Genomic DNA, 20,844 nt, shown 5'->3' with positions numbered 1-20,844 from the left:
AAAAAAAAAAAAAAAACCAAAAACCTGACGGGAGAGCTTTTACCTAGCAGGCAAGGTGTACCCCCCCAAAGGCGACAGCGGCCTCCGGGCGCTGCACCAGCAGATCTGCGACACCAAGGTCTCGCCGCACGCCAAGCTGTCCGTCTTCTACTACCTCCTCCTCGACTACGACGAGCTGCGGGGCGCGCGCTCCAACCTGGCCGAGGCGCTGGCCGAGGAGTCCGGGCTGCCGACCAACTACCAGCTCCTCATGCGGGGGCTGTGGCACATGGACCGCAAGGAGTTCAAGTTCGCGCTCGAGAACCTGGCGCACCCGTCGCTGCCCGCCGAGTTCGCCGACGACATCGTCACCGTACTGGTCCGTCACGCCAAGGCGGCGGCGGCGGCCCCCCAGAGCGACGGCGGCGACGACGACGACGGCGACGACTACAGCCTGGCGCTGGCCTACTACCACGCGGCGCAGCCCGTGCTGCAGACGTCCGAGGCGCTCGAGCTCCTCTTCGGCGCGCTCGCGCGCACCAGCGTCTCCGAGGCCCTCTACTTCTCGCGCCGCTTCCCCGACCACGCCCGCCAGCAGCTGTTCGAGAAGCTGGTGGCCTCGGTGCTGGACCAGGCCGCCGACGCCGCCGGCGCGCGCGGCAGGGAGCTGGCCAGCCTGCCGCTGACGGGCGCCGAGGAGAAGTGGTTCCACGACTACATCGCCGTCGGCGACGGCCGGAAATCTAAGAATGCCAAGACCGTCGCCCAGATGAGGCAGCTCGTCACGGGGAGGCATCGCGGCCCGATCCCGGCGGGCGGCGCGGGCGGCCTGGGCGGCCAGGGCGCGGCTGTCCGAGCAGCCCGGTAGACCTAGGCTGAGAGAACGCGATCGTGGTTCTGGTGGTTTCCAATTATGCGTGCACCTGTACTATTAATAAAAAAAAAAGACATGGGAACGGACGGCGGCATAGCGAACGGCGTTAGGGCGTTTTCTACCAATTACCGTGTTACGGAACTGGCAACCTACCTGTCTCTTACCTTCCTTTTTTTCCCCTTCTTTTCTTTTTTTTCAAAAAAAATGTCGTAGGCTTCATCAGACCTAAAAAGCACCAAGTCGGAAACGTGTCTCACGATATGTTGCTGCGGTATCGCCATCGGTTGCAGAGTACCAGCATAGGCACCCGACACTGATGAGAGTAATGCCAAAGGATAAAACCATGATTAGTATAATCGATATTTAAAATTCGCGCCTTGCTCGCCTTTCCATCGTTGTATATCTGATCTATATATGCCGCAGACAAAAAACCACCGACAAGACGCAAGCCCGCCGCTTTGGGTCAACATGACAACAGATCAAACCAACCGGAACAAGCTCAAAACAGAGTTTAAGATCTCGGCATCTTCTCTTTCTTGTGTTCCGCGTTCGCTCTTCCTTCTCCTTTACCCAGCCTTCTCGACCTGTCCCCTCAAGGCATCCACCTCCCTCTGCAACGCATTCAAGTCCGCCAGTATTTCCCCGGCATGGGACTCCATCCCTGCGGGGTCCGAGTCGACCGACCGCTCCGCACCCGGGACGGGCTGCTGGCTTTCCGCCCATCCCGACGCGGCGGCAGCGCTTTCCACGCTGCCCCTACTATTTCCCCGATCCCGATGTCTCGCCGGCGGGGGCGGCGGTTCCTTTCCCCGGTTTCCGCTCCCGCTTGACCTCCTAGTCAAGCCCGACGCGTCGGGGGACGACGAGGATGGTGATGCGGGGACAGTCCTGCTCGCCGGTCTCTTTCCGCGAACCGACGCGTTGCGTGCGGGCGGCGGCGGCGGCGGCGGCACGGGCTTGGTGCCCGGGGCTGCGGTTGCGGGCGGTTGAGCCGGAGCTGGGGTGGAGCTGCCGCTGCCGTCGGGAGAGTCGCTTACCGTGGTAGGCGAGGATACAATTGGGGCGCCGGATAGGAAGATCGGTTCGCTATCCTCGCTTGGTGCGGTAGGAGAGGGGGGCGGAAGGCCGTACGAGATGGAGCCACGCGAGGCATGGCTAGGCCGCCGTGGCGGAGGTGGTGCCGGCGGATGCGCGCCGACGCGGGCGGCGGCAGAGGATCGGGATCTTGTCGAGTCGACGGATGACCGCCTGACTGGCAACTCCGGGTCGTCATGCTGGACCGCCGACACCGCGCCAGATGCCGTTTTGCTCCCTGAACGGACGTGGGGTTGTCGCCTGGGCGGCGGCGCCGGCTTCCTAGATGACTGTGTCCCTGTCACCACCGTCGCATGGGACGCGTTCGGCGGCGTTGGTGGCCTTGGTGGCATGACAATGTTGAGCCCCGGCTGTATCTCGGGCCCGAGCAGCTTGCCGGCCGCTTCGCGATCAAGCACACTGTTTGAGGCCTCTTCCGCGGGCGACTCTTGAGACGCGGAAGAGAGCGACCTGTTGGCACTGTGCGGACTTGATGGGGACGCGGGAGTTAGGCTGGTGGTGGCCCTGCGACCCGGACTGTTCACCGGGCCTTGTGCCCCCCCGCCTGCTGTCGGTTTTGACTCCGCGGCTGCCCCGGCCGGCCCAGGATTAATGAGCTTCCCGTGCCGCGAGCTCGGTGGGGGTGGCTTCTTCTTGGGATGGGGAGGAGGAGTTGTCTGTACATTCGGCAGGGTGCTGGGCTGCACGCTGCTCACGGAGCCGCGCCCGTCGCTCTGACCTGCGTGCTCCAACGCTTCCCGGGACAATTGTGGCGTATCTTGTGCGACTTGTAACGCACCAGAGCTTGGGCTCCGCGGAGCAGAGGTTGCGTCTCTTGCTGTCGCGCCATTGCTGTTTGGTGCTGGTGGGTGTTTGGCGTGCTCGGTAATGAACGGCGACGCGACCTGGGATGACGCTGCGCCCCCAGCTTGGCCCGTCAACAGCAACCGGCCGAAAGCGTCAACATCTAGAACACCCCTTGTTCCCGACGTCCTCTCAGGGCCCTTCTTCTCCGACCCCGCCGGTCCGACGTTTAGGTCTCTCAGGGTCTTTTCGAACGGGTTGGGCGGGGTTCGGTATGCTGGTAGCGATTGAGGATCATCTTCTCCCTTATCCGACACGTCTGCCGAGTCTGTTGATGAGGCACGATCGAAAGGGTCCTCATGATTTCCAGTCTCGTCGCTGGGGCCGATACTGCTGTCATCCTCGTCTGAGCTGGCCGACGGGAACTGCTGGGGCACGCCGGACGAGTCGGGGGATGACGGGGGGGACTGCACGCGAACTTTCTTGACGACCTTGGGTTTCCGGAAGCTTGTCTCCGGGGGCGGTTCGGTTGAGGCGGAAAGCGATTGTAACTGGTGCCGAAACAGGTCTGCTGGCGGTAGATCGGGCTCTACGCCAGGGGTTGGGCCTGGTGACTCGTCAAGGTCGGCGAACCGTGGGACAGCCGCGGGTGGGGCAGCGGGCGCGGAAGACACGGCTTTGCGGCGAAACGGATTGTTAGAGCTGAGGGACTGCTGTTGCGCCATGGCCGCAAAAAAAAGACGGGGCCAGTCACGGATTCGGAGGGGATTGTTTGCGTGGATGGCGATTTGCACTGACGAGTGCTAAAGATGGCAGCTAGGAATCCATTGCCGTCGGGTTGCGTGTTCTGATCCGGGGGCGGGTTCGCATCCGACTCGGCCGTTTCGGGACGGCCTAGAAGTACCGCCGGTATGGTTCGATTGGTTGTAGTTGCTGGGACGTGGATCCGCGTCCTGCGGGCTTCTGCCAGCTGGTGTTTGCGATCGCTTCTGGAAATGGCTCAATGTTTTGATGCGTGGGTGCCCGTGCAGCAGCCGTTTCGGGGCTTGCGTGAGCTCAGGTAGGCAATGTGCAACTTGGGTGCGGCGCGTTACGTACAGTACGGGACCTACACTAGAGACCATGTCCCGCCCATCCCGGTTTGTCGTTGACGATGAGGTGGGGGGGCTGAATCAGAGTGCCCCGCTGCCTGAAGCTTCCCTGGCTGGGCACGGACGCTTGCGCAGGGCCAGCGCCGGGCCAGCGCCGGGCCAGCGCCAACGCATCATCAGGTTGCATCCGTCACAAGATGCGTGGCGGATCCACAGCGGGGCATTCGATAAGACTGCGGGCACCCCGCCTTGCAGATGAGGCTTATCGATCAACACATACGGCCCTCGGAGCTGCCCCTGAGTTTTAGCAATGACAGCCATTGTCCGCGCTTTTGTTATTGCATCTCAGGTCAGTCCAAGCGCGCTCTGACTGCTTTGCCCGATAATCTATTTGATGTTCCGCGATGACCGCCTCCTGGCGAAACGATGAAAACAATACCGACGGGCCACGATTAGGGCAATACGCTATAACGTATTGGATAGTAGTGTTAAGACTTGGCTGAGTGTTATCCTACCTTTTTTCCGTTGTTTGCATGTATGTACATACAAAGAAAGAAAAAGTAAACAGAGACGCGATGCGCCCAGGCGCTGCCTTGGCGGGGTGGTCGGAGACGCCGTTGTTGGGAAACGCGGTAACTAGGGCCGTGGCACGCCAAAGTCGGCACACAAAACTCATGCCTTCCCCACCTTTTGGGGGGGGGGGTGGGGGGGGGGGAAGGGGGATAACTGGGAGCCTCGCTTAACGGTGATTCAGAGCGGGAAAAACATCTGGTATAGGTATTGATTACAATCAACATACCCTCCTAGGAGGGCCCCTAAGCTTCGGCCCTTTCAGAAACTCGTGGTCCGCGTGACCCCAACGCCCACCGGTTGCCTCTCAAGTCTACTTCGCGCGCTGATCCGCCCTGAGTAGTGGCAACAAGCCCATACTACTCGTCCGCCAAGAGGATGCGAGGGGGCATTTGTATGTGCACGCCGATCTTTGGGGCAAACTCCAAACAAACCACGCTACCCAGAAGGGATAGAACGCGACAACCCAGAGCGCAAAAAACGGCCAGTGCCTCCCCACCCCCTCCGCGCGCCAAATATCGAACGCGTCAGCGCCCAATGCTGTCCAAGATCATACCCGAAAACCGCCGGAACGCCAAACGAGACCAAAACCCAGACCCTCGCGTATCACAGGATAAGAGAACATGATGAAATGATGAAGACAGAAGAGCATCAAGCCTCGGTGGCCTCAGCCTTCTTCGGCGTCTCCTTCTTCTTGGCCGCGGCCTTCTTGGGTGCGGCCTTCTTCGGCGCAGCTGGCTTGGCTGACGTCTTCGCGACGCGACCGGACTTGGTCTTGGTCAGGACGGTGGGCTTCTCGACGACAGCGGGGGCAGCCGCGGCCTGAATAGCGTCAGCTACACTGAGCAGCAATGGTAAAAGCGGAGATGGAAGCTTCTGCTCACCTTCTTGGCCGCGGAGGCCTTCTTGGGAGCGGCCTTCTTGGGGGCAGCAGCCTTCTTCTCCTTGGTCTCCTTGGTTTCCTTGGTCTCCTTAGCGGCAGTCTCCTTCTTGGGAGCAGCCTTCTTAGTGGAGGCCTTCTTCTCCTTGGGCTCCTTTGCCTCCTTGGTGTCCTTCTTGGCCGCTGCCTTCTTGGGCGCCGCCGCCTTCTTGGGGGCAGCAGGCTTAAGGGCCTTCTTGGCGAGCTTGGTGCCGCCGGAGGGACCTGGCGATAGTCAGTACACAGTAAAGACAAGGCGCAGCTTGGCGGGACGCATACCCTTTGGCTGCTCAAAGATACCCTTCTCAACTCCCTTCTTCAAAGCGTTGTTGAAGAGAGAGTCGAACATGGCATCGGTGGCGTTGATCTTGTTGTTGGCGCGGACATACTTCTTGAGCGATTGACGGCTGCGCGCGCGTTAGCACAATGACTGTAAGCTGCAAACGAAGTGGGTGGTGGGGGTGGTGGCGGCGGCGGCGGTGTAATGTTTGCGACCGTACGCGCACCGCAATGTTATGATGCTGGGGTTGCGACGCGTCAAAAGTTGAATAAGACTTACCTAGAACCGTTGCGATCCTTGAGCTATGTTTTTGAAAGAAACATGTCAGTAAAACGTGATCTCATCATGCCCGGGTCGCCAAACGCGCGCGCAGAGGCATGCGACAAGAGTCATGCGCGATGCCTCAATCCGCGGCGCCGACAGGGCACCGACGGCAAATGCGCCGGAGCAAAGGGAACGGGATGAAATACCGCGATGATGGCATCGATGATCATGTCCTATGGTCCGTTAGTCACAGAACCTAATTGCAAAAGCCGGTATCGTGGTTGCGCACCTGGTAGGTGTGTTGAGAGCCGGACTTGGGCTTCGGGGCGGCAGCGCCCTCGGTCTTGGTTTCGGTCTTCTTGGGAGGCATGGTGATTGATGATGTTTTGTAAGTGGGTCGGGTTAGAACGGTGGATGAGGCTGGCTTGAAGTTGAAATGAATTTGAGGCCGGCTTTGGATGCGAATATCGCGTCGATGGCAATTCGAATGAGAAACCGGGAACAGGAGGGTGTGGGTGGGCGGTCGCGCTCGGGGGCGTGCCCCGGTGTTTATATGGGAAAGCGGGGGGGTTTACTGAGACGCGAGTGATTGCGCTGATTGCGCCTCCCCGAGCCCGAGACTCCAGAATAGCTCCCCGGCCATTTTTTGTCGTCCAACATGGCCCGTGCTTATACCTCAACTATACAAATTGACGGCTTCCTACCCAGTCTACTTCACTCTGTTCTCTCGACTGCTGGAACGCCTACATCGGTCAAGACTGTCTTTGCCCGCTCATTGACACACACTCTCTCAGCTCGCAGGTATAATCCCCTCGGTCGGCGCAACCACTCAGATGGGACTCCATTCTCTAATGCAGGCCGACAGGGATAGAGGCCCAACTTTTGGTTTTTTTTTTCTGATGCTATTAACTACCGACTAATAGCTACAGAGTCGTTACCTTAGCGTCTGAGCATCAGTCAGATCGCCTTCATGATGTGGCGGCCCTCCCGTGAGCGACTACACAGACAAGCTGCACACTTCCATTTATGGATATCTGCTGAATCAACTTCCAGTTGATTAGTTGCAAGGTTTTCCAACAGGTGTCGGTATTTTTCAAGCATGCACTTTGGATCCGCATGAGAACTGTCCTGCATGTGCTCTGTTCTGTTTTGCATAGCAGATGACATTGTTACAATATCAGGGCAAAGGTGAAGCTGCGAACGAAGCTGCTCGCAGACGCTGGCGATGACAATCATGGATGGGAGCCATGCGGGGAGACTTTTCCTGAACTGGCGATGTGGGTGCAAGAAAAGAGGTAGACCCTGGATCCTGCCAATTTTCCTGATTGGCCAGTCAAAAACGGCACCTCATCCACTTTGTACCTTCGATCATGTGCACCCATCACAGCTCGAGCTCTCCTCTGATCTCGACCTCCCCATCCCCCCTTGACCCTTCGGCTTCCTTCGCTTCTGTTTTCTCTCCCCCTCCTCTTCCGTACATTGATTGCCCCATCGGACGACTGGCCTCGCTATCTTATTAGTTGTATAACTTTCGGCCCTAACCTCGAAGTCACCCACTGCTTTGAGATTTAAAAATGCCGATGCGTATTCATTGTTTGTTGGGTCGCGTTTTCGCAATCCGCGTCGCCTGGTTGATGATAGATAGGTTTTCGCATTTGAGATGGCCCGCCGCAAACCCCTGCTTTCTTGCGTGAGAATGTGTTTTCTGCGTAGCCGGATTTCCGGGCTTCTTGATGCATTCTTATTTTTTCTAGAAGGCCCACGCTTTGGTCATAATACAGCCCCCAGTCTACAAAGTCACTCGTGTTACGAGCAAGGAGCAGCCGAGCGTCATGGTTGAAGCTATCCGCACCGCGACGAGCTTCTACCTTCATGTCGCCCAACATCAACAAACGCCAAGCTACCAAAACGTAGCGTCAATCAGTTCAACTTTCTTGGCTGTTTGACTGGATGGAGGGTTTCTTTTTTTTAAAAAAAAATTTTTTTGGCTTTATTTCCCAACATCCCCTTTTCAATGTTGGGCATCGTTAACCGCTGTCGTGTCGTGTCTGCCACCCATCACTGCGGGATTGGCCGCCCTAACCCACCCTTTCAGACTCGGACCAACAGTTGCGAATGCAAGGTTCGCTGTTCGTAGAGTATCCATACCTTGCTTATCGACCTTCTCGCCGTACTTGTTCCTGCAGGTGGTGACTTTAATCGCTTCATCACGCATTCATGGCTTGTGGTTTCGGTGGCTAGGCACTTGATCCCAAAAGCAATAATAATGCCCGCCTTCCAGGTCACGCACCTCGTCGCTCACATGCGTGTACAACACACGTCGTTGCCCATGAGGCTCGCAGCGCATTCGCCAGTCACCAACCCGGGGAGCCATGGGCATGTTTCCCCAAAGATCTTGTGCCTTGCATCAGTTGGTCGCCCACGCCGCTTCTTTACATTCGGTTGTTTGAGTCAGCTCCAACCTGCGCTCAGGCCGTCCTTGCAACTACCCTGCGCCCACGTGCCGCCAATTTCCAGTGGTTATCCTCGAGACGGCCAGCCGGCACGCGCATACCTCTCTCATTGGGGCTAAGTTTCGTTGAAGACGGACAATGATAGCGATGGTCATCCCTTGCCTCGCACACTGATGGTTGCTCAGAGCCCAAGGCCACGCGGAATCAGAGGTCGGTTAATCGTGCCGGTGCAAGACTGGAGCTTGTGCGCTGCAGGCGTCAAGCAAAGCGTTGAGCAGCGAAGTGAGGGCCCAGAGGCTGGCAACTATCCGCAGACGGCGTCTTCCGGGAGAACTGAGCATGGCATGGTTTGGGTGATAGATAGCTTGGCTTAGTCAGACTTGAGCGATAGCCGCCACGCACTACTGTTTGCGGTTACTGCCAAAGCTGCTGCGCTTGTTTCTCGACAGTTTTCGGTTTTTGGAAACCGTCCTCTTCCCTTGCTTCCACCGCAGGAAAGCTGATGAAGAGGTACAGCGGATGCGCAACGACTGACACTCTTTGGTAACTAGATGTGGCGAATGATGCGAGGCAGCGAGAGAAGCTCGCTCTTTTGGAAAAGTCATCATGACACGCCACGCAGATGGTGTCTTAAGGATGAAGCTGAGTCAACGACCTTCAGTCTAAAAACACGCGCGACCAATGTTTGAACACTACCAAAGGGGGCCTATGCCAAGAGCTAAAGAGAAGAAGAGAAGGGAGAAGAAATAGAAAGAGACAAATGATAAGAAAGGTACCAGTCAGGATTCGACTCCAAGATTCTTTCTAATGTCCTATCAAGCGTTTCCCCCAGGATCGAAAGGAACCAAAGTAGGTAAATTCAGTTTCCTCATGAAAAAGGAAGCGAGTTCGAGTTGTGTGCGGGGTAATAGGTAGCACTCACAACAAGAGGCAGTGAGCTCGTTTCTTCGCAGCGAGTGGATCGGCGAATCCTAACCTCCGGCCGACTTCCAATGCCAGTGATGGGAAAGAAGCTGTTGCACAACGAAACCAAGGAAGGGGACTCATTATCCGTGCGCTATGTTTACTTTGACAGGAAAATCTGCCGTTTCATCATGACCCACCACCTCGCCTCCTCCGTAGCTCTTGTGATGCACGTGGTATATGCCCTCCCTCATCTGAGCCTGCGATAACTTTCAAGTGGTGCAGTGACTCATTATATGTGTTGACTCCGTCATCTGTGGTCCCATACATGGCAGATCAGCAACCCGGATCACCATAAACCCACAACCTAGATGCTAAACCGTGCTGAAACCACTCAAACCTCCTGCGTCAGACATCTCCACAGAGGCAGCATCATTGTAGTTTTCCGCTTATATCATGAGAGAGGCGTTGAGAATTGGAAACGAGCGGCAGAAACAGAGAGGAATTCAAGTAGTTACAGTAGCCAGCTTGAAGATGGCCGCTTGCACAGAGGTAGAGACTCGATTTGCTGGGGGTGCCGGAGCTTTTCGGGAAAGGGTACCTACCAAGTTCCACTTTCGAACACGCATGATGAGAGAGGGCCAAGAGCGGTCTTATTACGTGTTCTGAAGAATGGCTGTCTACCAGTTTCCCTGTCTGCAATTTCCTCGGTCACGCCAACCAACTCTGGATGATGGTGGAGGAGGTAATCTGGGGGATCGTGGGGGATGTCAACGCTATAAGCACGTCTCTGGAGGCTGTCCCGATTGCCGGGGCTCTCGGAGAAGCTGATAAATATTGAAGCGCTCTGAGCCTGATCTGCCAGAAGGCGGGCTTCAGCGATGTGTTAGTTAATGGGGCCTGATACCAGGGCTCAAAGCCACTGATGAAGTGCCCCTGATCGACAAGAAAGGAGCGCCGACGGTAGTGAACAGAAGATCGACAGATTATTCTAAGACTGCTGAGCCCTGTGACGTGAAAACCACCCAAACCCCTGTTGCCATTCAGCTTTCCTTTTCTTTCTCCTCTTTTTCTTTTTCTTTTTTCCCTCTCCTTTCCTTTTGTTTCAGTTACTCCAGTTTCTTTGGAAGACAGGTGACACTCCTCTCGTCCTCGCGGAGGTGGGAAATAAGAGAAGAGTAGCAGGTGGTCAAGCATACAAGTCATCATCAATTCGCCCCATTGGACACACCATACTTCGGACTCTTCCATCAGCTCAGTTCTTCGGAGACGTGCCTAATACTTAAAAAGAAAGAAAGAAAGAAGAAAGCCAGTGTGACAAAATCATCTAAGCTAACTCCCTCCCTACCCCCACCCCCCCCCCCCCCCCCCCCCCCCAAAAAAAAAAAAAAAAAAAAAAAAAAAAAAAAAAAAAAAAAAAAAACCAACGCCGGAGATGCACATACCCCTTTCTCCACCTAGTCTCCTACCATGCAGAGTGACCCGGTAAAAAAAGAAAAGAAGAACTGCCGTGGAGACCAAACCAGGAAAGACCCATATCCATTCCTGATAGCCGAATCGTTGAAGAACAGCACAGATCGACAGTAAGCAGGACACACGGGTCAACCTGAGTCGAACGACGACGACCAGAAGATGACTCCCTCCAGCCTCTCCGATCGCTCTCCTCCCTCCCCACCCCCATCCCTTTGTTCCTGACGACTACTTCCCTCAGCCACTCAGGGCCATCTCCCCACCACCACTGTCACGTCCCGAAACCCGCCAGCGCTCAAAAGAAATTCTTATTCAAGACGCCAATCGCCCTAGCATCCTCGTCGCTAGACCGCGAGTCCTGCCTGACCGTCGCCGACGGAGGCAACCCTGTGCCGGGCGAGCTACCCGCGCTGTTGATCCCGCCGCTGCCGCCGCCGACTGTGCCGGCGCTGATGGGCTGAGCGCTGCTCGGCTCGGAGCTGCCGTGTGGTGCGGGCGGCCGGATGGTCGACGGGTGCAGGAGGGCCGACAGCGTGGGCCGCGTGCTCGCTGTGCTGGGCGTCGTTGTCGTTGGTGGTGCGTGAGCTCGGCCGCTGCTGTCCGGCCTGCTGCTGCCGTTCGAGATGGGAGAGCCCGATGGCGCGTTGGTGGCGGGGCTTGCTGTTGTGGTGGGTGGCGGCAGCGTTATCGAACTCGTCGTCGCTGTTGCTGTCGTCGTTGTCGTCGTGGGGCTCCCTCCGTTCTGTTGAGGATGGCCGAGCTGGCCCGGGGCGTGCAGCGGGCTGTGTTGGTTGCGCGCTGCATCGATTGGGGCTAGCCGCGGCTCGATCTGGACGGCCTCCCTCGCCTTCGCTTGTAGATGCTGAGAACGGGGAGAGTCCAGAAGCGTGACCCGGGGAGCAGGCTGGGGGGATTGGTGCTGGTTCTGCGGGTACGGTGGCGGTGCTTGGATCGCTGCCCTGGGCGCAGGAAGTTGCGGTTGTGAATGCGGCTGCGCGTGTGAGTAGGATGGCGTGCTCGGATGAGCGGGCGCGTGCTGCGACGAATACGAGGGCGGAGGAGGTAGAGGTAGTGGGGTTCGTTCTTGGCTAGAATTCGATTCGGCGGGCGGATAGTGGTGTTGCGGATGATGGTGCGAGGGCGGGGCGGGGAGGTACGGAGGAAGCGCTGGAGGAGGGTGATGCCCTTGAGGCGGCGGGAGAGCTGGCGGATACGACGAGTATTGACCGTGGCCGTATGGCGGCGTCCCGTCAGGGGAAGGTGGCCATGCGTGCCCCGGGTACGGGTAGTGAGAGGGGTAGCCATGGGGAGGCTGCGGCTGGTGAGGAGGAGGCATGTAGGCCGGTTGCGGCAACGGTGCCCTTCCCGTCGTGGGCGGTGTTGTCTCAGTTAGGCTTGATTCTGGGTACATGCCCTTAGCCGGGACGATGTGCCTGAGCGAAGGGTCGGTTGTTGGTAGTGGTAAGTCGAGGGGCCCGCGAGCGTAGTAGGCTATTAGGTGAAGATGTTGGCCGGCGGCATTGGTGATACTGAATGATTGCTTCGTGAGCCCGTCCGGCTTGTACCTGTAGCCGTCCGGCTCCCCGTCGTCGTGATCTTCGTCGCTCCCACGGCCAGAGTCCGGCGTCTTTCCGGCGCCCCTCCTCCCGCCGAAGGCGTTGCCCCGTTTTCCTTCCATCTCCCTGTACGTCAGAAAACTGCCGGCGACGCGGCTCGCGCTCCATGATTTGCCATCCGTCCATCTCCGCATACCGGCCTCTCGCTCATCCCACACGAAGACAGAGCCAGACCGGATTGCTTGCCGCTCCTTTTCCGACAACCTCCTCTGCACCCGCGGAAGGAGTCCTAGTCTGCATGCTTCGAACAGTTTGATGGCGTCTGCGGGTGACCGCACCACGCCATAGTACGTTTCCATGTTTGGCAGCGTGCGAGAATTTAAGGCAGCCAAAACCCAGCGGCCATATGTCGGGGGGTTGCGTCGCCCCTATCGGCTCATGAGCACGATGAGACCTGAGAAGCGTGGTTTAATGATAGGCGTGCTCCAGGTATGAAGCCGCACGAAGTGCAGGGCTTATTGGGCAATCGCTGTAGGAAAAAGTTAGTTTTTCGTTCTAGTGCAGTGAGAGACAATCTTCGAAAATAGCGAAGGCCAAAGCCGAAGTTAACTTGGGAGCCCATGGCATGACAACGAGGAGGCCAAGATGAACAAGGCCCCTGCCACTTGGCGGGGGATGGGAAACCAGCAGACAACTTTGGAGATCATCATAGAGGCCTCGCATTGGATGCTCCGATGAAGCGGGTCGAAAAACAGCGGAGGCAGGTCAGGAGAAAAAAAGGCTTGAACACGATGTTGAGAGCGGCCACCTAACGACGAAGAGATCGATCGCGACGAGCCGGGGGACCAACGCAGGCTGTTGTCGAGTCGCCCTCTGTACTGGATATCGTGCTTCTCGACACATCCGCCATGTCCGGCTACCGGAAGCAAGAGTGAGAGAGAGAGAATAACGAAACAGGTAAAAAAGAAAGGTTTGCATACCTGATATCAAATTGTTTCTCGTTCCTCTCTTGTGGTTCTGTCTGGCCCCCCGTTGAACTTTTACGCCGGATTACTTTCCCCTCTTTTTCTTCCCACTTTGTTTTGTCTGAAACCCTGGAGCCGATGGGCAATGCGTTTTCCAGTGAGTTAGCTCCGGACGTGATGGAACAAATTTGGAGCGGGCGTTTGATATGGAGGTCGGGGCGACGTTGCTGCGTTCGTAAGTTTTGGAAACCAGAATCGAAGGTCTGTTGCTGCATTCGCAAGATGCACGCGAGCCGGGGTCCCGATCTGCTTTAAAAGAGTGATCCGTGAAAATAAGGTCGACCGCGGCTAGCGGCTGACAAGGATATCGGCTGCAGGTCGATGACGCTGCAGCCCAGGGGGCCGAGGCTCCAGCGGCCGGGGGGTTTGCAGGTTCCTGCTCACTGTGTGCGGCGAGCCGTGTTTACACTGTCTGCTGGCGACTCAAGGTTGTGTACGTACATAACTAACGCTCCGGGGTAACGTTGGTACAAAGTAGGTAGGTAGTGTGGTGTTGAAGTCGGCAGGTGCATAACAAGCAAGGTACCTTGCCTCTTGTGGTAACCTCACCCACACAGCGAATATTCACACTGAGTAGGTGTTTTGTACCTCGTACCGCAACGGCACAGACACGTTTCCTTGGCGTTGAGCCGACTTGCTTTCGGCGCCTCCTTGGCGACTCCCAACGGACTACTTGTTAGCTCTCGCTCAACGATCCGTTTGGCGGCCGCCTGTTGATTGAATCACACAAGCCCTTGAGCCCCTGTGCCGTGCCGTCCGTCCTCCTCTCCGCAAAAGCGACCTGAGACAAGGCTAAACAACGATTCGTACGCACCTTACATACCCGAGCGGTGGCCGTTTGCGAGTCGCCGAGAGGGCTGCCGGTCGAACGGTGCGCTCGGAAGGAAGAATGCTTGGCGACGAGAAGCAGTGGAGCAGAAGAGCGAGGTTGTGTGGGTCGGTGCCCCGCCAAGCTTCCATTCCGCTTTTGCAGTCGTGTTAAAGTTGGGACCGAGTCGCTTTCCGACTCCACACCCATTATTCAGCATCGATTCATCATGGAAAACGTGCTATTCTAGCCGAGAATGGGAACCAAGCCCGACTGCGACCCGCAATTCCAGGTTTAAGAGTCGGGTGTCTCTCGATCCTGCTTTGCTCCAAGGGGCCAGGGCAGCCAAGCAGCGGAGCAGGCAAGAGCCAAGCCTTGCGGAAGGACAGAAGCGGTAAACTCGTCCTTCTTAGCGTCCCCGCCGCTGTCGTCAGCTTATCAATAGAATGAGGATCTCGACCGACCTTCGAGTGTACCGAGTACATGCACCACGCCACGCTGAATCCCTCTCTCCCCCCCCCCCCCGCCGGGGGCCCCCCAAAAAAGCCAGGCATTTCGTACAGTACACTAGCGTACTCTTACTGGTGGCAGTGTACCGGGCTCAATACCGGCAAGCTGGCAACGAGCCGGTCCAAAACGGTTTCCTCTTCTCATTGCTCGGTTCGTTCAGCGCCCACGTGTCCTCCATCGTGCTCACACTCGTTCTACTATGTATGTACGATGTAAGGTATATATGTCGGTATGTACAGTATATTAGGTATTTAGTGCACGTACGTACAACATGCACTGTACGCTACAAGTGTGCACCAGCCTGAAGAATGCTGCATACGGATGAGCATTTGGGACCAACAGGACTTGTTGGCCGAATCTTCCGTCTCTGCATCGTTCATCAAACCAAGCATTATCTTGTGAGTCACGGAACAAGAGATCAAGAATTGGGTTCTGACGAGGAACGACAAGAGGCCCCCGCTTTACACACCGTGTTATCCTTCCCTCCTCCTCCTTCCCCTCCCCTCCCAATTTCGGTTGGTTCCGTTTTTGGGAATCACATGGATTCACAGCGCTCATGCCTGCCCAACTTCTCGGCGCCTCTCTACACTACACTACCTAAACTACGTACTGCGCCGTTCGTATGTACGCAGTATGCACCTCGTCTTCCCCCCTCCCCAAGAAGTCTTGGGAAGACAATAGTGCGGTCTTTTTTTTTGGGGGGGGGGTTACCCCCTATGGAAGCCAAGAGGGCACTTGTTCATCCGATAAACAGGGAGGCAGTAAGAAGCGGCTAGTGGAGGTGGGCGACCGGTGTTTTTTTTCTTCTTTCTTTCTTGCCTGGGAATGGAGATGACCCTACACCATCTCTGAGACTGTGTACGGAATAACGTTAGTGTCGCGTAGTGTACATACTTGGTACGGATTAGTGTCGTGTAACGGAGCGTTAGTGTACCCTTCGGGCGGATTATGGGGTTTTAACCCCGAGAGCTGTCGGGTGTTGTCCACCCCTCATCAAGCTGAGGCATGGCGAGGGTAGTGTGAAGGAAACTAGAGTAACTAGTGTAGTGTACGGATTAATCCGTAGTGTACATACACCAGTCCCGTCATTACTACTGGGCGCAACATTTCCGCATCAGCAGGTCCCGGCTAAGCAGGGGGAGAGGGTCAGCTTGGCCAAGATCCCTGCATCCGCAGAACGGGATTGTCATGGAAATATAATAGGATTTCAAGCTTATTTCACGGCGCCGCGTCGGGCCCGCTAGTGCGCCCTTGGCAGGCTTGGCTCACTCCTTGTGACGAGTTCCTTGTGGAGAGAGGGGGGGAGGATTTCGGTTCTGGCGGATCAGTCGGTCGGTGGCTCTGTACATCCGTACTGTGTACGGATTAATGCCACACAACCAACCTACCCACAAATTTGGAAGTCCGGGTTCCGTCGATGGCCCGGCGCCATGTTCACCCCGATGCTGAGCAGCGACCAAATGGCGTGCGGCTCGTCTGATAACCCACTACTACTTGCTCTCGAATGTCGAGAACCATTGCATTTCCCCCCCCTTTTTATTTTTCTTTTGGCGCACGCCACCCAACGGGGATAGACCACACAGGAAATGATTGCCGTGGCTGTAATACCATCATCCCGTTCACTGCTACTCTACATTAACTACTCTCCATTACACTTCACTACGCTACAATGCTAACGGGTAGTGTAATCACTACGCAGTCTGGAGCAATGAACGTCGCAACGACTGTCAGAGTGTGAGGCTCAACCGTGCCAACCATACCAACTCCTGTTGGGACTTGGACCCTCCCGACTCGAGTTCGCACTTGGCGCACTTGGCGCACTTAGTCAGATCCTCTGTCGGTTAGTCCACTCACCGAGTCGTATTCGCTCTTCCAGGGGAGGGGCACCGCAAAAAAGGTCTGAAACCACAATCGGGCTCTAACTAGCGGGATCCGTTTCCCGACCTCCCCGGATATGCTTCCCTGATGAAGCGGAGGGGCCGAGCCCCTTGTTGGTGAAGCGCGAGGTGTGGTGTGGCAACATGGCATCAAAGGGTGTCTGTGTAACCCGACGGTATTTTTGTACAAGCCAAGAAAAAAAAAAAAAAAAAAAAAAAAAAAAAAAAAAAAAAAAAAAAAAAAAAAAAAAAAAAAGAGTCGAGGCTCTTCTTTCTGCCCCGTCCGCCGCGATTTGCCTCGTGATTCGTTTGCTATTGGGCCAAGCGAGGTGCGAGGTAATTCGCACCGAGGTCAACCCTGACCAGTAAGGTCGGTGTTTCGATTCCCGCCCAGAATGGCTGTGTCGGGTCCGAAAAAGATCCTCGCAGCATAGCGTTGCAGCCATGGATTCATTCTTCATCGCGGCCCTGGGATACCTGGGCCCAGGGCCCAGGGCCAAGCAGGACTTCTTCCTGCGAACTACATGTAGAGTATGTAGTGTATACGTAGTACTTACTTGCAAGTTGAGAGATGAAAGAGGATTGCACAGTATCGAATCTGACGGCCGGAAAAACTGGATGGAAAAGGTCGAACAAGTGGGTGTCTTGTCCATCACTGGTAGTCAGTCGTCAGTCCCTGTCGTCCTTGTCGGAAAACTCACTGGTGCCTGATGCCCTCTTCATCCTACACGCAGGAGTCTGTAGGCATCCGTCTCGCGGATATCGTGTGCCTGGAAAGCCGAGCTTCGAAGAAGGGGGGATCCATCTTTTTCGCCGGTGCCTTGGATCCTCCGGACAACAACACACTGACTTGTTCCCGAGTCAACTGGTCTCCCGCGGTGTCCTGTCCGTCAGGGACGAATTGCCGGAAGGCGATGGAGCACGGCGGAGCTTTCGGGATCACCAAGTTCCAGCGATCCGTCCATCCACTAACGCTGATCCACCTGACCTGGAGGATCCTGTCTATCGTCGGCCAGTTTTGCGTTGGCGCGCTCCCTTATGTGCTGTTCGACGGGTATCCTCGTCCGGATACGCTCGGAAAAGGCTGATAACAACGGACTCTCACAACCCTTGCCTCACAACGACGGGACGGGCTGATATTGCACCATTTACCAGTCCTCCCCCCCCCCCCCCCCCCCCGCGAGCGCCAAGGCTCCCTTTTGCGGCCAACAGCCACCGGCCGCGACCCAAAGATTGGCTGGGTGCCACAACGTCAGCATCCCGGCCGGGGACAGCACACCCAACAAGACAACTAGTGTACGGATCCGTATGTAATCCGTACTGTATGTGATCCGCACACTAGCGAAGGGCGCAAAACAAATGCTTTAGCAAGAAGCTTGCCCTTTTTCGTGGACAGAAGATGATGGATCCATGATCGCTAACCACCCGCATACCGTACGTGTACGGGGTATCATACTGTATGCACACTCCATCAACCCATGCTCTCACCTTATGTAACTAAGTATGTTTGTACTTCGGTACGCACGTGTTAGATGAGGTTAGTGGTGGGGGGAAGAGGGGGAGGTGGGCGCTGTCGTTTGTTTAAGGTTAAAGTGAGCGAGACAAAAACCAAAAATAAGCGCCATCCTGACCTCTCTCTCCGACTCGGACTCGCATTCCGAGTTGGCGTCATTCAACCAGTCGGCCAGCCAGCCAGCCAGCGAGCCAACTCGCGGTCAGTCAGTGTCGGAGACGAGAGAAGCTTCGGAGTTCTGACCACGCCCTGCCCAATAAATAGAGTTGATCGTGAGAGCTCCGGTGGAGAGTGTCGCGCAAAACGGTGCGATCCGGCGGTTGGCCTTGGGTAGTCGCATACATCATCTATTGTACCGGGTACGGTATGCTCTGTAAGTATGTATGTATGTTGTTTGTAGGGGGCGTACCATACTTGCGCTTTTGTATTGCACTTTGTTTGCATATCATCAGACGAAGAGGCGCCTGGCCCAGCGATGGTGTCGTGTTACACGGGCTGGGGTGTCAGCAGCAGCACCGGGCAAACCAACGAACCATGTCCACACGGCATCTCGGACGTAGAGCGTGTTTTCCAGGCGATTCCTGCGCCCGGCAGATCTGTTCCTTGTTGGAAGAGGAAGAAGTTCGGGGGGCAGAGACGTTCCTGTCCTCGTGCCCCGGCCTCCAGCTTTGCTTACTCTGAACTCCTCGTTGACCATCCCCAACAAGGGCAGTACTGCGAGACTAATGCATGAAAGTGCGAGCAACAAACATTTCTTGGCCCCCAACTCGAGGTTCATCCCTGCCAGAAGAGCAACTTCGCTGGCGGGGTGAACAGTCGTCTGACTGACTTGAGAGCATCATCGAGAATAGACAAGGTCCTTCGCGCGGAGGTCGTGTAGTTTGCAGTGGTATGAATCGAGTACTGTTTGTATGCATGCGTGTATATAATATGTGGTTTGCACTACATGTCGAGCCTCCATGCAACCAGACGGCATGGGTGGCGTGGCCCGTGGGTGTGGTTGCTGCGACAGCAACATCGAGCCTCTCGAACGCCCTCCCGTGCGACACGCTCTGCCCGAGGAAAAAAAAGGAATGAGAAAAAGAACTTTTTTTTTTTGGGGGGGGGAGGAGGGGAAGGGGAAGCGAAAGGAAGCTTACACATACTTGCTGGACATTCCAGGATTGCGTTACAACGAGTCGCTCAGGTACGGAGTACAGTAAGTACTCGAGTAAGGCTGGCGAGGTAGGTACGGATTACAATACATGCCCTAGGGTTCGGCCTACCTGGGCATGTAGAGTACAGTACTTAGCTACACACCTAACCGGCATGCCACGATGCCTGGCATTGTTTAGCTGCACATCTCCAATGTTCTCTGGCGCAATGCGTCTTTGCCGACGATCTCTTTACGGCAGATTGCATTAAACGGTGATAACGGTGATAATGGCGTAGAAGTGAGATGAAAGCTGACGAGAGAATGAAGCGAATCGGACCGCATCAAATCGGACCACATCAGAAACCTCTTGAGATCATGGAGCAACGGTGCTCCAAACGCGATATGTTTCCCCGATCCGAATCGGCACCGTTGAACTGCTGCTTGTGGCGAACTGCGTGTTGAACTGCGTTGTTGAACTCTTGTGGCTAGCAGAGGACGGGGGTTGAACAATGACTCACGCTAAGAAGGTTGAACAACCATGGATAACGGATAACCAACATACCTTACCTATTTTTACCTTCACTATGTAACGTGGCGACGGAGCACCGAGCATGGATTACTCTTGCCCCACTACGTAATCCGTACAGTACTGTATGTATGTCGGGTACGTCGGGTATGTCACGTACTGTACATCCGTACATACATACACTACATTACGTTGTTGTGCGAGGTCCTTGCAAGTGACCGCGGCGGCTGCTTAAGCTTAAACGATTGCACGCTGCGCTTGAGCGCCGCCATTGTGCGGCTGGCCAAACCGAGCATGTCTTTTGGCTCGATCTTCATTTTTTTGGTTGCACACATACACCATCTTTTTTCTTTTTTTTTTATTTATATGTTTATTTATTTATTTATTTTTGAAGGAGGAGGAAAGATTCCCAAAGTCCTCGTTTCTTCCTCCTTCCCAAAATTTCTTGGCAGCGTGTTCGAGGCCTCTGCACCTACGCTAAACGCGAGCTAGCGAACTATTATCACATTACATACTAGTAGTACGCGGGGCACATTTTGACGCAACATCATGGCCGAGAGAACGCCGCCAATGCAAGGCCGATGCGTCGTGCGCCTTAACCCGGAGCGATCGATAATTTGCGGCAGCGGCGGCCGCTCGAACCAGTTGGTTCCAGCATTCCGTGGGGCTCTCCCGCCGGGTTTCTCTCGTGCACTGTACAAGCGTATTGCTCCCGCTCGCTGACGCGTCCCCGTATCGATATCTGCATGTTGGTTCATGGGCTGCAAATATCACATCGCGGCATAAAAAAAGAGCTCTGAGGTAACCTTCTTCAACTGCGACGCCGGCTCGGGGGTTCGGTGCCCGAGCTGGAAGATCTTGCTCACAACCTGGACAATGCTCAGACCAAACTCGCTCACGTTACGTACCTCCGTAATGCGTACTTGGTTCATTATTGGCTGCGAATCCCAGTGGGGCCTCGGTAAATCGGATGAGATCGCCCAGGCCCGAAGTTTGTGCGACGCTGCGTTCGAGCAACCCTTCTTTGTTTTTGCCGGCTATCCTGTTCCGGAGCTTGCCCTCCACGGCCAACGCCGGGGGTGTGTGCTTAATGACAAATGATCAACAAACTTTATCAGCAACAACCCTCTCTTGCCGCCGCCAAGCCAAGCCAAAAAACCACATGGCCTGACAATTTTGTTGGTCGGGGACAAAGCTCGGGCGAGGAGCTCTC

At 55.8% G+C, this 20,844-nt stretch overlaps 6 protein-coding genes across 6 annotated transcripts in view; 2 read left to right on the top strand and 4 right to left on the bottom strand.

The window, feature by feature from the left end:
- Positions 1-847, top strand: part of P884DRAFT_285693 (nuclear pore complex assembly-domain-containing protein) — a gene marked incomplete at its 3' end in the record, with an annotated part of 1,181 nt that extends 334 nt beyond the window's left edge. The window contains exon 2 of the mRNA XM_069443782.1: positions 48-847. Coding sequence (XP_069296862.1) covers positions 48-847 — 800 coding nt within the window. The remainder of the gene's footprint in view (positions 1-47) is intronic.
- Positions 848-1,203: 356 nt separating this feature from the next.
- Positions 1,204-3,799, bottom strand: P884DRAFT_260733 (uncharacterized protein). Its single transcript, XM_069441484.1, has one exon. It carries the CDS (start codon positions 3,454-3,456, stop codon positions 1,420-1,422), a length of 2,037 nt encoding a protein of 678 aa, XP_069296861.1. The 5' UTR covers positions 3,457-3,799; the 3' UTR covers positions 1,204-1,419.
- A 751-nt stretch (positions 3,800-4,550) lies between these two features.
- P884DRAFT_330374 (uncharacterized protein) lies at positions 4,551-6,367 on the bottom strand. The gene is made up of 6 exons (XM_069445683.1): positions 6,145-6,367; positions 6,062-6,088; positions 5,871-5,893; positions 5,591-5,718; positions 5,277-5,536; positions 4,551-5,214 (listed from the first exon to the last, which is right to left on the bottom strand). Exons 1-6 carry the CDS (start codon positions 6,223-6,225, stop codon positions 5,044-5,046), a joined length of 690 nt encoding a protein of 229 aa, XP_069296860.1. The 5' UTR covers positions 6,226-6,367; the 3' UTR covers positions 4,551-5,043.
- Positions 6,368-10,976: 4,609 nt separating this feature from the next.
- P884DRAFT_270506 (Gti1/Pac2 family-domain-containing protein) lies at positions 10,977-12,596 on the bottom strand (the record flags this gene model as incomplete). The annotated part of the gene is made up of 1 exon (XM_069442359.1): positions 10,977-12,596. One exon carries the CDS (start codon positions 12,594-12,596, stop codon positions 10,977-10,979), a length of 1,620 nt encoding a protein of 539 aa, XP_069296859.1.
- Positions 12,597-16,901: 4,305 nt separating this feature from the next.
- On the top strand, positions 16,902-17,545 carry P884DRAFT_270505 (uncharacterized protein; the record flags this gene model as incomplete). The annotated part of the gene is made up of 3 exons (XM_069442358.1): positions 16,902-16,988; positions 17,022-17,093; positions 17,192-17,545. 3 exons carry the CDS (start codon positions 16,902-16,904, stop codon positions 17,543-17,545), a joined length of 513 nt encoding a protein of 170 aa, XP_069296858.1.
- Positions 17,546-18,106: 561 nt separating this feature from the next.
- On the bottom strand, positions 18,107-18,499 carry P884DRAFT_32002 (uncharacterized protein). Its single transcript, XM_069445372.1, has 2 exons — positions 18,385-18,499; positions 18,107-18,317 (listed from the first exon to the last, which is right to left on the bottom strand). The coding sequence occupies exons 1-2, from the start codon at positions 18,412-18,414 to the stop codon at positions 18,177-18,179; spliced, it is 171 nt and encodes a 56-aa protein (XP_069296857.1). The 5' UTR covers positions 18,415-18,499; the 3' UTR covers positions 18,107-18,176.
- Positions 18,500-20,844: the final 2,345 nt, after the last annotated feature.

This window comes from Thermothelomyces heterothallicus (genome assembly GCF_042370625.1).
Source record: "Thermothelomyces heterothallicus CBS 202.75 unplaced genomic scaffold P884_scaffold_14, whole genome shotgun sequence".
Taxonomy (NCBI): Eukaryota; Fungi; Ascomycota; class Sordariomycetes; order Sordariales; family Chaetomiaceae; genus Thermothelomyces; species Thermothelomyces heterothallicus.
The sequence above is the reverse complement of the archived record's forward strand: the minus strand, read 5'-3'. Positions and strand labels throughout refer to the sequence as shown.